We start from the raw sequence: 14110 nt of genomic DNA, 5'->3' as shown, positions 1-14110 counted from the left end.
TAGTACGAATTTATTTCTAAACGCTCCACCAGAAGTGGTAAATCACTTTCTAATACATTTAAACACATTGATTATCTATCAATGCCATTAATTTTCTCAGGAACATCTTGCCTAGAGCTATCCCCAACGTCTGTTGTCCTGTTCTAGTCTAGTCCGCTTGCTCCCTGGGTCTCCTTCATGGTTGCCATCTGGAATTTCTTGTCGCCAACCTTCTGGTGACTCTGCTTTCCTCCCTCCTGTGTGTTGGTTCACTTACTTCAGGATCCAAATCTCCCTCTTCTCTTTCCTCGATTTGGTGAGATAATTTTCCAGGAAACTCCCTGAGAAAGGGTATAAGGAGGAATACTTTTTGAGACCATACATAACTAGATATAATACCATTAGTATTGATTGATAATGTGGATGACTGTAGAATTTTAGGTTGGAAAGATTTTTCTACACCAAATATTGAAGGTATTCTTACATTGTCTTCTACCTTCCAGCATTGTCAGTGACTAGCTCGCCATTCTGATTTTTTATCCTTCATATGCTACATATTTTTTTTCTTTCCTGACCTATCCAAGTTCAGTTCATTATCAAGTTCTGTCAGTCTCTATCTTCTAAATATCTCCTGATTTCATACACTTCTTATTCTTATCTCTGCCACTGTCCTGGTCACATTTGCTTTCTAACCAGTCATCCCCATCTCCTCTTGCCCCTCCCTGATCCTTTAGTACTCAGATGCCAAAACTATCTTCTAAAATTGCTGAGTCTTCTGCTTATACCATTCCTGCCTCGATGCCCTGCTGCCATTATCAAAAACTTTTCAGTAACTTTACATTACTCTTCAGGTAGAGTTTGTAAAGTCTATTATTCCCTGTATCTGGACCTGCCTATCTCTCTAGCCTTGCCTCTCTCTTCCCCCTTACTCCTTATATTCCATCCACTCTGGTTATCTTTTACCTCCTTTATCAAGTTCTTTGCTGCTTTAGAGCATTTGTTACCATTGTCCCTTCTCTTAATTGACTCTGTGGCTCCATCTGTACTTCCAACTCTTAATCAGCTTAATTGCAGTTTCCATGGGAAACCTTCTGTGATCTCTCAGACAAGGTAAGTTTTCCCTTTTATATGTACTTATATTGCCTTATGCTTTCTCATAGTATTATTTCATTTGGCCATTTAATACAAGTTTTCTAAGTACTTACTGCGAGCTTATAAAAAGTAGGACAAGAGAATCCAAACATCTTTTCACATCTCTCACTATTCTAATTTGCTTTCCTTTTGAGAAGAAATAAAGAAACTTAAATCTCTCCCCCAATCTAAGATATTAGTGATGCTTCAGCTACATCTCTTTTGACTTGTGCAGACTTTTCTTCCACTCATTTCTGCTTTGTCACAAAAGAAAAGACAGGAAGGCAGAAAATCACAATTGTTGAATATGTATTCTGTGCCGGGAATTCCACATATGTTATTTTAATAATCCTCCTAGCAACTCTGTGAAGCAAGTATTATTCCAATTCATAGAGGAAGGAACTGAGACTTGGAAACATTAGTAAATTGCCATTATAGCTAGCAAAAAGCAGAGCTGGGAATTAAACTCAGGTTTACCAGATGCTTGAGTCTAAGCCCTTTGCAGCATTGAATGATGCTTTGAATAAGAGTGAATAACATGTATGTTGGTGTATTAGTCTGTTTCTGTTGCTTGTAACAAAATACTTGGAACCTGGTAATTTATAAGAAAACAAAATTTATTGCTTACATGTAGTTTCAGAGGCTAGGAAGTCCAAACTCCAGGGAACACATCTGGTAAAGTCTTTCTTTGGTGGTGACTTCAGTGATGACAGGGTATCACATTGAGAAATGGCAGGGCAGAGAGAGCAGAGACTAATCTCATTCACTTTTTTTAAAGCCCTCAGTACCATGCCCCTGACCATCATTATTATTCCATTTACTACAGCATGCTCCTACAATCTAATCACCTCCTCAAGGCCCCACCTTTCGATTACCATAATAGAATTTCCCACCCTTAATAGTTACAATGGGGATTAAGCTTCTAATATGTGAAATGTCGGGGACACAATCCAATCAATCCACACCAGTCAGAAACCTCTTTTTGTGGAGTGTAAACTTTAGCTTCAGGTATAGTGTGTATTAGTCCATTTTCTGTTACTCTTAATGGAATTCCTGAAACTGGTTGATTTATAAATAAACAAAATTTATTTCTTTTAACTTCAGAGGCTATGAAGTCCATGGTCCAGGGGTGCTTCTGTTGAGGGTCTTCTCCAGGGTGGGAACTCTTTATAGGGTCTCATGGCGACACAGGCAATCACATGGTGAGGATGGCATGAGCAAGAGAGTTAACGTGCTTACTTGCTGTCTTTATAAAGCCATTAGTGCCTCTCTTGTGACAGTCCACTAAACCATTAACCCATTACCCCACAGATGGATTAATCCATTCACAAAGGCATAGTCATCACGATCGAATCACCTCTTAAAGGCCCCTCCTTTCAACACTGCCATATTCAGATTTTCCACCCTCTTACACTGTTAAAATCAAGATCAAGCTTCAATGATTTGGCAGGGACAGTCAATCCCCACAGCATAGTGTTTTAAAAAGGCTTAATTTTATGACTACTATGATAGTTTTGTAATGTTTCATCTTTTTTATTTTCTCTAGCAATCTTTTAGATAGATTTCTATTCATGAGTTCTTCTTTCAGCAAAGGAAACAGTGATAGTAGTCAATATGAGCTTTAGTTGCATATCTATGGATGTTGTATTTGATTCAGAGGTTGAATCAAATGAATTTGCTGAGTTACTTGTGGATTTTAGGTATTAAATGCTTTTGGTAAATCTTCTTAATTAAGACTGAATTACTCCAGTAAAATGTAGAATCTTAGCCTGATGGGAAGTTACTCTACTTGTCTAACTGCTGTGACAGACATATTTTTGGGATCTTCATACCAGAAAAAAAAAACAAACCAAAAAACAGTGAGCACTTCAGTTATCTCCTGAAATTTTTCCTGGGATTACCAGCTTAATCTTGTTAAATAGGCAAGACTTTTTAATATAGCTTAATTTGTTTCTTTGTTCTTTTGTTTGGTCCTTCACTAATTCAGTAAATATTTATTAGGCATATACTGTGTGCCAGGTGATATTCTAGGTACTGGGTATATAGCAGTAAACAAGATATACAAGATCTCTCTTGTTGCAGAGCTTACATTCTAAGCAGGTAGATAAACAATACAATACATAAGCAGATGATAAAAACACAATTTTATGTGGCAAATGCTATAAAGAAAATAAAACAGGATAATTTGATAGAAATCATGGGGAGCATGAATTAAGGTGGTCAGGAGAAGGCTTTTCTTAAGGAGCTGACATTTGAGTTGTGTCTTGAGTAAAATAAAATGAAAATAGAGAGGCAATCATACAGAGCTGGAGGAAAGTGTTGCAGGCAAGAGAGCATTAAGAGCAGAGGCTCTAAACTAGGAACAAAGGAGATGGTGTTGCCAGAGTGTAGTGAGGGAGGGAAAGGGTAGTATAAAGGGAGGTGGGGGCCAGATCATATAAGACCTTGTGAGATTTTATTTTGGATTTTATTCTTACTGCAATGGGAAGCCCTTGGAAGGTTTAAGAAAATAAGTGACATGATTTTATCTACATTTGAAAAGATCATGATATCTTTGGAGTGGAGAATAAATTGCAAGAGGGCAAGAAATAGTAAGAAAACCAATCTGGGGGCTCTTCAGTCAGGAAATATTTACTGGTCACTACCTTAGTCCGTTTTGTGCTGCTATTACAGAATACCTGAGACTGGGTAGTTAATAAAGAACAGAGATTTATTTCTTACAGTTTTGAAGGCTGGGAAGTGTAAGGTTGAGGGGCCTGTACCTGGTGAGTACCTTCTTGCTGCGTCATTCCATAGCTTCAGAAGGTTAAGGGAGCAGTGTGTGAGTGAGCAAGTGATTGAATTCACAGCCTCAAGCTTTTTTTTTTTTGTGGCTGGCCTGTATGGGAATCTGAATCTTTGACCTTGGTGTTATAACACTGTGCTCTAATCAGCTGAGCTAACTGTCCAGCCCTTTTTTTTTTTTCTCAAGCCTGTTTATAATCAGCCTTAATCCATTTATGAGAGTGGAGTGATACCTCCCATTAGCCTGCTTCCCAAGATTGTTGTATTGGGATTAAGTTTCCAGCACATGCTTTTTAGTGGGACACATTCGAACCATAGCAATTGCCAATTACTGCATCTCAGACAATATTGTAGGTATTAGGAATGTAACGTTAAGAAAACAGGCTAACTCTCTGCACACATGGACCTTACATGCTAATGGGGACAGTCAGACAATAACCAGACGAATAAAATATGTAGTAATCAGATAGTATAAGTGCTATGAAGATACCCAAGGCAGGGATGGGGAGTGATGGAGCTGCTGTTTCAGATTTAGTTGTCAGGGAATGCGCCTCTTTGAGAAAATGTTAAGATATGTGAGGAGGGTTCAGATCCCCTTACAGGCCAGCTACCAAAAAAAAAAAAAAAAAAAAAAAAGACTTGTGAGGAAAGACCTGAATGAAGTGAGGTTACTGTAGTAAATTAGGCTATATATATATAATATAGAAGTAAAATGGGTAATTCAAGGCAAACTTTTGAAGTGGAACCAGTAGTACTTGCTGATTAATTTAATATAAGGGATGATTGAAAGAGGAGTCAAGAATGACTCCTACATTTTGGTTTAAGCAATAGGGGAGATGATAGATAATGCCATTTACTAAGATGGAGACCAAGGGAAGATTGTGGGTGGGAAAGGGAATCAAAATTTCTGTTTTTTTAAATGAAGTTTTGAATTCGTTGGATATCCAAGTGGAAAAAATAATTAAGCATGAATATATGAGTATAGCTAAAAAGACATGTTATATTTACAAGTAGTGTTAAGTTGTGAGCCTAGTTAGGATTATCTGGATGAAGAGTGCTGATAAGGAGCAGAGCTTAATGCTAAGTCCTGAGCTTGCCAGCATTGAGAGCAACAGTTCTCAGTTCTCCAAGCCTCTTTCATTCTAACAAATTATCAGTGATACCAAAGAGCTATTGTTTATGTGGGTTATATCTATTGCTAGGTTTCACAGTACCAATTAAGACTTAGAGTACTTCTGCTTCTGGCCAAGATGTAATAACAGGGACCTGATTTACCCTTCTGCCTGAAATAACCAAAATAAATGGACAAAATATATAAAATAGCAGTTTTGAAAACACTGACCATCAGGCAACAAAGAACAGGAATCCCTGAGAGATGGGGAAAAAATTTGATTAGCTCTATAATAAAGTTTCCAGGCTGTGGTGCAGGCAGTGGGGATTCCAGGCAGATCCTGGGGACTGCGTTAAAGAGAAAGAGCTGAGAGACCAGAGAAACCAAAGTTAGACTTTTCAGGACAGAGTATTGGAAGCAGAAAATAGCTCAGAGAGAGAACCCTAGGGATCTGCAGAAGGTTCACCTTGAGTATTCCTTTAGTATACATAGTATGTCCTCTCACCACAGTGAAATGAAATTAGAAATCAGTAACAAAGCCTTCAGGAAAATCAACAAATACTTGAAAGCTAAATAACACACTTCCAAAATAAACCATGGATCAAAGAAGAAATTAAAACCAAGAAATTTCAAAATTGTCTAACTCACTTAAAAATAATAATAAATCTATTACATGTTAACTTAAATAACGTTTTGATTTAAAAAAAAAAAGTCCCCTCTCCTCCCCCAAATAAAAATAAATGGAGATTTCTATTCTTTGACCAGATGGAATAACAGACACTATATTTACATTAAAACACTGGAAAACCAGATGAAGTGTATAAAATGTTTTTTCAGATAATGGAAAACAGGTAACACAGGACTGTGACCCATGAGAGTGAGAAAACAAATAGGATGATAAACTCTGTAAAGTGATAAACTCTATAGTCGCAGCAGCAGTTTTCAGGCACTTGATGAGGGAACCCTAAAACAACCTGGTGGTATCACTGAGTTGAGGAGACAGAAGTCAAAGTTCTGAGAGGCCACGACATCTAGAAATTGCTGGACAGAGTACCAGAAAAGAGGGGACTGCAGAGAGAAGAGAGCTCAAAAGATCCATAGAAGGATCCTATTAAGTCATTGGCTGCCTAGCAAACTGCACGTGAATGAAAGGAAGCTACTTGAGACTAGGGAAAAAACTACTTAAAAGGATTAGGCAGAACAATTTCTGGAGTTTACACAGGGCAAGAAATAACTTGAATTACCACCAGCCAGAGTAGAAAAACCTCATAATGTATGTGTCCTCAGGCAGAATCCTTAGAAGGGTATTGCTCTAGTAGCAGGGCTAAATGGACCTTACAGTCAGATAATACATAATTTAGGCTTTGTAGGCTATGTATGTTCTTTGTCATATCTTTTGTTTGTTTGTTCAAACAATCCTTTTAAAATATAAAAATTATTCTTAGCTAAAGGGCCATCAAATAGGTCATGGGTTAGATTTGTCCATGGGCTATTTGCTGACCTGTGCTTCAGACTAAAGTCTGCTCTAATCTTCCCTACTAAATTTTTTTTAAAAAATAGACTTTATTTTTTAGAGCAGTTTTAGGTTCACAGCAAAACTGAGCAGAAAGTACAGAGAATTCCTGTATTCTTCTTACCCCCAGACATGCATAGCTTCCCCCACTATTAATATCCTGTACCAGAGTGGTACATTTGTTACCATCAGTGAACATACCTTGACATATCATTATCACAGAGTTTATAGTTTACATTAGGGTTTACTGTTGTGTTACATATTCTGTGGGTTTTGACAAATGCATAAAGACATGTATCCACCATTACAGTATCATGCAGATTAGTTTCACTGCCCTAAAAATCCTCTGTGCTCTGCCTATTGGTCCCTTCCTCATCTCTAATCCCTGTCAACTACTGATCTTTTTACTCCCCCCATATTTTTGACTTTTCTAGAATGTCATGTAGTTGGAATCATACAATATATAGCCTTTTAAGATAGACTTCTTTCACTTCGTAATGTGCATTTAAGATTTCTCCATGTCTTCTCATGGCTTGATATCTCATTTTTGTTAATCAGTGAATAATATCCCATTGTCTGGATGTACCACAGTTTATTTACCCATTCACCTACGGAAGGACATCTTGGTTGCTTCCAAGTTTTGGCAGTTATGATTAAATTATGATTAAAGCTGCTGTTAACATTTGTGTTCAGGTTTTTGTATGGGCATAAGTTTTGAACTTACTTGAGTAAATACCAAGGAGCTTGATTGCTGGATCAACCTTAACCTAACCCTAGCCTATACAGTATGCTTGGTTTTGTAAGAAATTGCCAAATTATCTTCCAGAGTAGCTGTACTATTTTGTACTCCCACCAGCAACAAATGAGAGTTCTATTGCTCTATATCTTCCCCACCATTTGATATTGTCAATGTTTTGGATTTTTGTCATTCTTATAGGTGTGTAGAGGTATCTCATTATTGTTTTAATTTGCATTTCCCTAGTGACATATGATACTGAGCATCTTTTCATATACTTATTTGCCATCTATATATCTTCTTTAGTGAAGTGTCCAGATCTTTTTCCCATTTTTTAATGAGATTGTCTGTTTTCTTATTGTCTACTTTCAAGGGTTCTTTGTATATTTTAGATAATAGTCTTTTTATCAGATATGTCTCTTACAAATATTTTCTCCCAGTCTGTGGCTTGTCTTATTGTTCTCTTGATAATCTGTCCTAATAAATTTTGTTTTCTTTTTCTTTTGGTGGCTGGCTGGTATGGGGATCCAAACCTGTGTCCTTGGTATTATAAGGCTGTGCTCTAACCAACTGAGCTAATAGCCAGCCCACCTCCTAATAAAATTTGAAAGCATGCTTTGAAATGATTTGGTAGATTCCAAGTAGCTTGTTGTGCTCCAGAACAAAATATAATATAGTTTAAAGATAGAAACACCATATGATTTTCTAAACAGACGCAGAATAAGCATTTGACTAAATTGGAGCACCCACTAATGATAAAAACTCTCAGTTAACTAGAATTTCAATTTAAGGTAAGATGTCTCTGAAAAACCTACAACTAATATCATATTTGATGGTGAGGTATTGAATGCTTTCCCCCTGATTAGGAGCAAGGTGTAGATGTCCATTCTTATCACTTTTATTCATCATTGTACTGTAGGTCCTAGCCAGTGTGATAAGGCAACAAAGAAATAAACAGTACACAGATCTGAAAGGAAGAAATAAAACTTTAAAATCACAGATGACATAATTATCTTTCACAAATACTATGAACTATAAAAGAAAATATGATAAATTAGATATCATGGAAATTAAAAACTTTTGCTCTTCTGAAGACACTTAGGAAAATGAGAAAGCAAGCCATAGATTGGTAGAAAATACTTGTGTTTTTAATTTTTTTTTTTTTTTTCTGGCTACTGGCCTCTACGGGGATCCAAACCCTTGACTTTGATGTTATCAGCACCACTTTCTAACAGCAGAAGATATTTGTAACACTTCTGTTTGAAAAAGTACTGCTATCTAAACTATGTAAAGAACTCTTACAATTCAGTAATAAGGCATATGCCATATTTTAAAAAAGTTGGCGAAAGATGTGAACAGACTCTTCACCAAAGAAGATATTCAGATGCCAAATGACCACATGAAAAGATGTGGTTAGTCATAGTAGTCATTAGTCTTTAGGAAAATAAAAATTGAAATAATAGTACACACTTATTTGAATGGGGAAATAATGAAATAATAGTACACACTTATTTGAATGGGGGGAAAAAAAGGACAGTACTAAGTGCTGACCAAAATGTGGAAAAAATGGAATTCTCATACACTGCTGGTGAGAATTCAGAATGATAAACACTAGGTAAATAGTTTAGCAGTTTGTTACAAAATTGTGCATATACCTACTATACCAACTTAGTCATTCTACTCCTATTTACCCAAGAGAAATGAAAGCATATCTCCACACAGAGATTTTTTTTTTGTTGGCACCTGGCTGGAATGAGGAACCAAACCCTTGACCTTGGTGTTACAAGGCTGTGGTCTAACCAACCGAATTAACTAGCCAGCCCTGATTTTTTAAATACTAGATTTATTGAAGTATAATTTACATAAAGTAAAATCCATCAGTTGTAAATGAGTAATTTGATGAGTATTAATAGATAAATGTTATAGCAGCTTATATTATCCTAAACTGAAAACAACCCAAATGTCCGTAAACACTATGTGATGTATTCATATACAATGGAACAGTACTCAACAATAAACAAGAATGAACTTCTGACATATAAAACAACGTGGATGAATCTCAGAAACATTATGCTAAGAGAAAAGCCATGCTAAAAAGATAGCATACTGTATGATTCCTTTTATATAAAATTCTAGAAAAGGCAAAAATATAATGACAGAAAGCAGATTGGTGCTGCCAGGTTTGGGGTCAAAAGGGGGATTGACTTGGACATTTTTGAGAAAATGTGTGCCAAATATCCAAGTCTGAATAGCCATTTTGAACCTGAAAGAAAACTGAGGCATGGCTTAAACAATAAAAGGTTGATCTGAGCCAAATTTTAGTGACTGCAGCCTGGAAGTCACTTCCAAGTTACCTTGAGAAGTGCTCTGGAGAATTGAAGAATTTGGGCTTTTAAAGGAAAAGGACCAATCAGAAGTGGAAGTGGTTACAAAATTGTCTAACATTATAATTGGTGCTAGCATCTTTCAGTAGTCTTGGCAGTAAGGGACTGGTTGTAACAGTCTGCAGTCTGTGAGAAAATCCTCAGCTAAAAATTCTTCATTTTAACAGGAGATATGTGGAATAACAGTCAACAGATGGTTGGTAGACAGACAGTCAGCAGACAGATGATTGGCAGATGTTGGTCATTCTTCTAGGAGGTTGTGACCCTTGTGATTGATTAGAAAAGTTTAAAAGTTCATGGTGTTCTTGGATGAGTTTGAGTTCAGGGTATCCTCTGATGAGATGTGCCTGAAGCTTAAGCTAAATTGACCTCCCAACTCCATTTTAGGTGCCTTGACCAAACTGACAGCATTTCCCTTTATCACCATACTTCGTCTGGCTGTTCTTTCAATTAAAAATTGTGTTCCATTAAAAAAGTGGCCAGTTCAGCTCACAGCTCAGTCAAATGGATGCTTCCTCAAAGTATCCATTATATTTTTGTGTGCATCAGAAGGGCTTTATTTGTAGTTCTCATTTCATCGCAGAGGTTATTAGAAAGACAAGGGTTTTGTCTTGTATTCAAGGGTCAAAATTTAATAAAATTAATACCCTTTTTTACTGCTTTATCAAGGATATTCTTAAACTGTCTTTTTAATTAAAAAAAATTTTTTAATTAAATGGTGAGTGCATGGCTATGTTACTACTGGTATAGTTTGACTGCTGTACAAACTATACAGTGACCACTGGTATAGTTTGTTGTTACTTCCTTGATATGTACTAAGGTGACAGCAATTTCAGCCACTATATGCTATTGCACTATCAGTGCATATGATAACGTAACAAAACAGGAAAATAAGTTTTTAGTATTACTGTGACAATAGATTTGAACTCACCTACCCTCATCTGAGGGATCCTTAGCAGTCAGCCACTTTGAAATCTGCTGTTTGAGAGTGTAGAAGGTGGGCAAAGGAGGAGGAGCCAGCTAAGGAAACTGTAAAGGGATGGCCGTGAGAAAGGAGGAAAACTTGGAAATGTCATATCAGAAAATATAGGAAAAGAGAATGTTTCAAAAAGAAGAAATCATGAATTGTGCCAAATGTTGCTGTGAAAGATTATGTAAGAGGAGATAGAAGGGACCCATGGATTTTATACCTCAGGGGCAAGAATGGTTTCATTTGAATAGGAGGCATCAGAAGTGCTTAGAGTTGATTGAGACCAAATTGGAGGTGGCAAAGTAAGACCTTTAAGGTAGACAACTCTTAGGGGATGTTTTATTGTGTCAGGGAGAGCAAAAAAATGAGGTCATAGCTAGAGATGGGTGTTGGGGTCAAGGGAGGGTTTTGTTTAAGTTGTGAGATACTTGGTGACTTTCATACCTTTTTTGCTGCAACTCACAGTGAGAAATACATTTTATATCACTACTAACTATATATACACATTACTGAAACAAAAGTTTCACAAAGTTATATTTACCTATTGTATTTTTAATGCATTCTGGTACTTTCTATTCTACTCTTTTATTATTTTATTAAGAAAAAAATGCCAGTCTGGACATACCAAGTTATTTTCATAATCCACGTTCTCAGTTAAAAAAACACAGTCTGTGGAATCCAGAGCATGTATTATGGTCGGCCTTCAAAAAGTACAGCAAGAACAGTCATTTCATGGTATTGATAGATCATATGTGCACAGACAAGGTATAATGATGGCTGGAAGATGACAGAGTTCCTATTGAAATGATTTAATATTTTTCAAAGTAGTTTGAGACCAACTAAGAAGGGGCCATGACAGGAATTTTGGAGGTGTGAATAAAGAGGAGAAAGTGTGAGATAGTCAATTTGGAGAATAGTAAAGCAAACTTTACCAGAGAAAGGCAGAAGACTTGTACAGCAGTGTTGAATGCCCATTTGAGAGTTATGATTATGAATTTAAAGTGAGACTAGTCAGTTTAGGAATAAGTGTATAAGCCCTTAGTGAATGTTAACCATTCCTGTTATTCTGTCCTTCATCTGTGTTTAGCTGCTTGGGTATCATGGGTGATTGGTGAAAAAAAATACATGGGATTTTATTTTGGAAGACATTGACTCCAAACTCATTTCTTAATTTAAAGTACAAATGCCCCTAAATTTATGATGGGGTTACATTCTAATAAACCCATTGTTAAGTTAAAAATATTCTAAGTCGAAAATGCTCTTAATACTCCCAATAAATCCAAAAATCGTTAAGTTGAACCATTGTAATATGGGGACCATCAGTAGATGAGTAAGTATCAGTGGCATCACTGTAGAGGGTTGTGAGTCTGTCCCACTCTTGGGAGAGCCTGGTTTTGGTCTCGTGCACCACTCGGTTCACAGGCAGACCTAGAGACATTCTATAAGAGTTGGTCTAAAGAAGAGTAGTTGAGGTGATCAGGTTGTAAAGGGCTTAGCTTGGCACTCAAATAGCTTGTATCTCAACTTGAAGAGTCAAAAAGGATGGTATGATTAAAGTATTAAAAATCTTGAAGAATGTGAATTGGTTGAACATGTACTTAGTTGTCAGCTCCCACAAGTAGCTGAGCCACTTGAAACTTTTAAGAGGTAAATTCAGGACATATAACCACCAGAACTAAGATTTTAAACTCTAGAGTACTCCTTGCCAATTGGCAGGTCTCCTAAAATGAAGTGAAGAGATGAATTGGAACAGTTTTATTAGTTCTAATCTGCTGGCATCGTTCATTTTCTGGGCAGAGGCTGTTGGACTTGTTGGGCCAAAGCCAGGGCAATGGCTGCCGTTTACTTTTGGTTTGCAGCCTACTTGTGGGGTAATTAGATTTAAGAAAGAAAAAGAAAATCTCTTTTAAATCTGGGATTTTATTACTTCAGAAGATAAAGTCATTAAGCTTCCTTAACTGTTAATGCGATTACCAAGTTTCTTGAGTAATTCTTAAATCCACAATCTTTCTGTGTGCAGTGGAGAGGACTTACTAGGAAAATGGCCTAGACCTGGTCTAACTAAATTATGTAGATCCCATAGTACTTGTGTTACCCTTGCCTAACAGAAGCTACATAATGACAATGGTGATGTTAGCCAATTGATTTGGGGGAGCTTAGTAAGTACAAAATAATTATGCTGAAATGCATAGAGTTAAACAGGAGTTGAAAGAAATCACCTAGCTTATGTTCTCTAAATAGGATCTCACCCGTTTCTAAAAAGCTAACTTTTTTTGGTAAACTTTATGGCTAGCTCATATTTCTTTTGCTGAAATTTTAACTACTGTTTGAGAAAATTGATGTACGTTAATAATGGTAACCTTGAGGTCAGGGTTAATTATATGCTCTATTGAAAGCTTCTCTAGAGTATGAGATTTGGGAAGAAATCTAGAGTAGCAAACTAGAAATATCGTGTTTCCATGTTTGTATTTGAGGAAGAGAGAAGATAAAACAGAAAAGCTTTCATGACCCCTTAGCCCTTTGTGTTCTTGTGCTTGGCAGCTTTTAAGTTCATCGCAAGTGATTCCTAAGGATGCTGTTCTTGAGCAAGCTTGTACTCTTGATATTCAGTTTGTCAGTTGTAGATGGTTGACTTTCATAGGTCTAGCTTTACTGAGATCTTTTGAATTTTAGGTAAAAAACATCAGAATGAATTTCAGCTTCTGGTGGATCAGGCCAAAAAAGGATACAAAAAAACTGTTGGGATGTCAAAAAAAACAGTAACAAGAAAAGAAGATGAATCTACAGAAAAGCTATTATCTGTATGCATGGGTAAGAGATTTTAATTAAAAACAGAAATATGTTGAATTTTATTATTTATTTTTAATATAAAAAAATAAAACCAAAGGAATTTACTTTGGCATTAATAGATATTTGAAATAGGAAACAGTATTTTAGGTAAACTTCATGTAGCAGTTGTTGAATGTAAGTAAATTAGGTTTATTGCTTTGGGAAAATGATTGGAAGAATATTCTGAAGAAACAGTCTTGTAAGTCTGTCTTCCTTTCAGTTAATGATAAGTCAAAAGTTTCTTAGTTGGTTAAGCTTGAGGATGATTTATAGGTTTAGGATTTATTGCTGGAGATCCTAAGATACCCTACAAAGAGAATAAATTATTTTTGTTATAGTACACTGGTACTATACATATAGTACATTTCTTAATTTTGATTCATTTTTATTTAATTTATTTAAATTAATTATTTTTAGGGGCAGCTGGCCAGTGTGGGTATCCAAACCTTTGCCCTTAATGATACGACACTGCACTCTAACCAACTGAACTTTTAAAATTCAAGATTAATATTATATTTCTACTTCCAGAGCTTTGGACCAGTGAACAAAACAGAATCATAATGGGGGGAAGTACACAAGAAAATTCCTTATTTTTTCTTTATTGTGGTAAAATATACATAACACAGTATTTATCTTTTTAATCCTTTATAAATGTACAATTCATTGGCAATAA

General features: G+C 36.1%; 1 protein-coding gene across 1 annotated transcript in view; it reads left to right on the top strand.

Moving 5' to 3' along the window:
• Positions 1-14110, top strand: part of RAD18 (RAD18 E3 ubiquitin protein ligase) — a 115142-nt gene that overhangs the window by 66676 nt on the left and 34356 nt on the right. The window contains exon 10 of the mRNA XM_063115055.1: positions 13282-13419. Within this exon, the coding sequence (XP_062971125.1) occupies positions 13282-13419 (138 nt within the window). The remainder of the gene's footprint in view (positions 1-13281; positions 13420-14110) is intronic.

This window comes from Cynocephalus volans, chromosome 11 (genome assembly GCF_027409185.1).
Source record: "Cynocephalus volans isolate mCynVol1 chromosome 11, mCynVol1.pri, whole genome shotgun sequence".
NCBI lineage: Eukaryota > Metazoa > Chordata > Mammalia > Dermoptera > Cynocephalidae > Cynocephalus > Cynocephalus volans.
The sequence above is the reverse complement of the archived record's forward strand: the minus strand, read 5'-3'. Positions and strand labels throughout refer to the sequence as shown.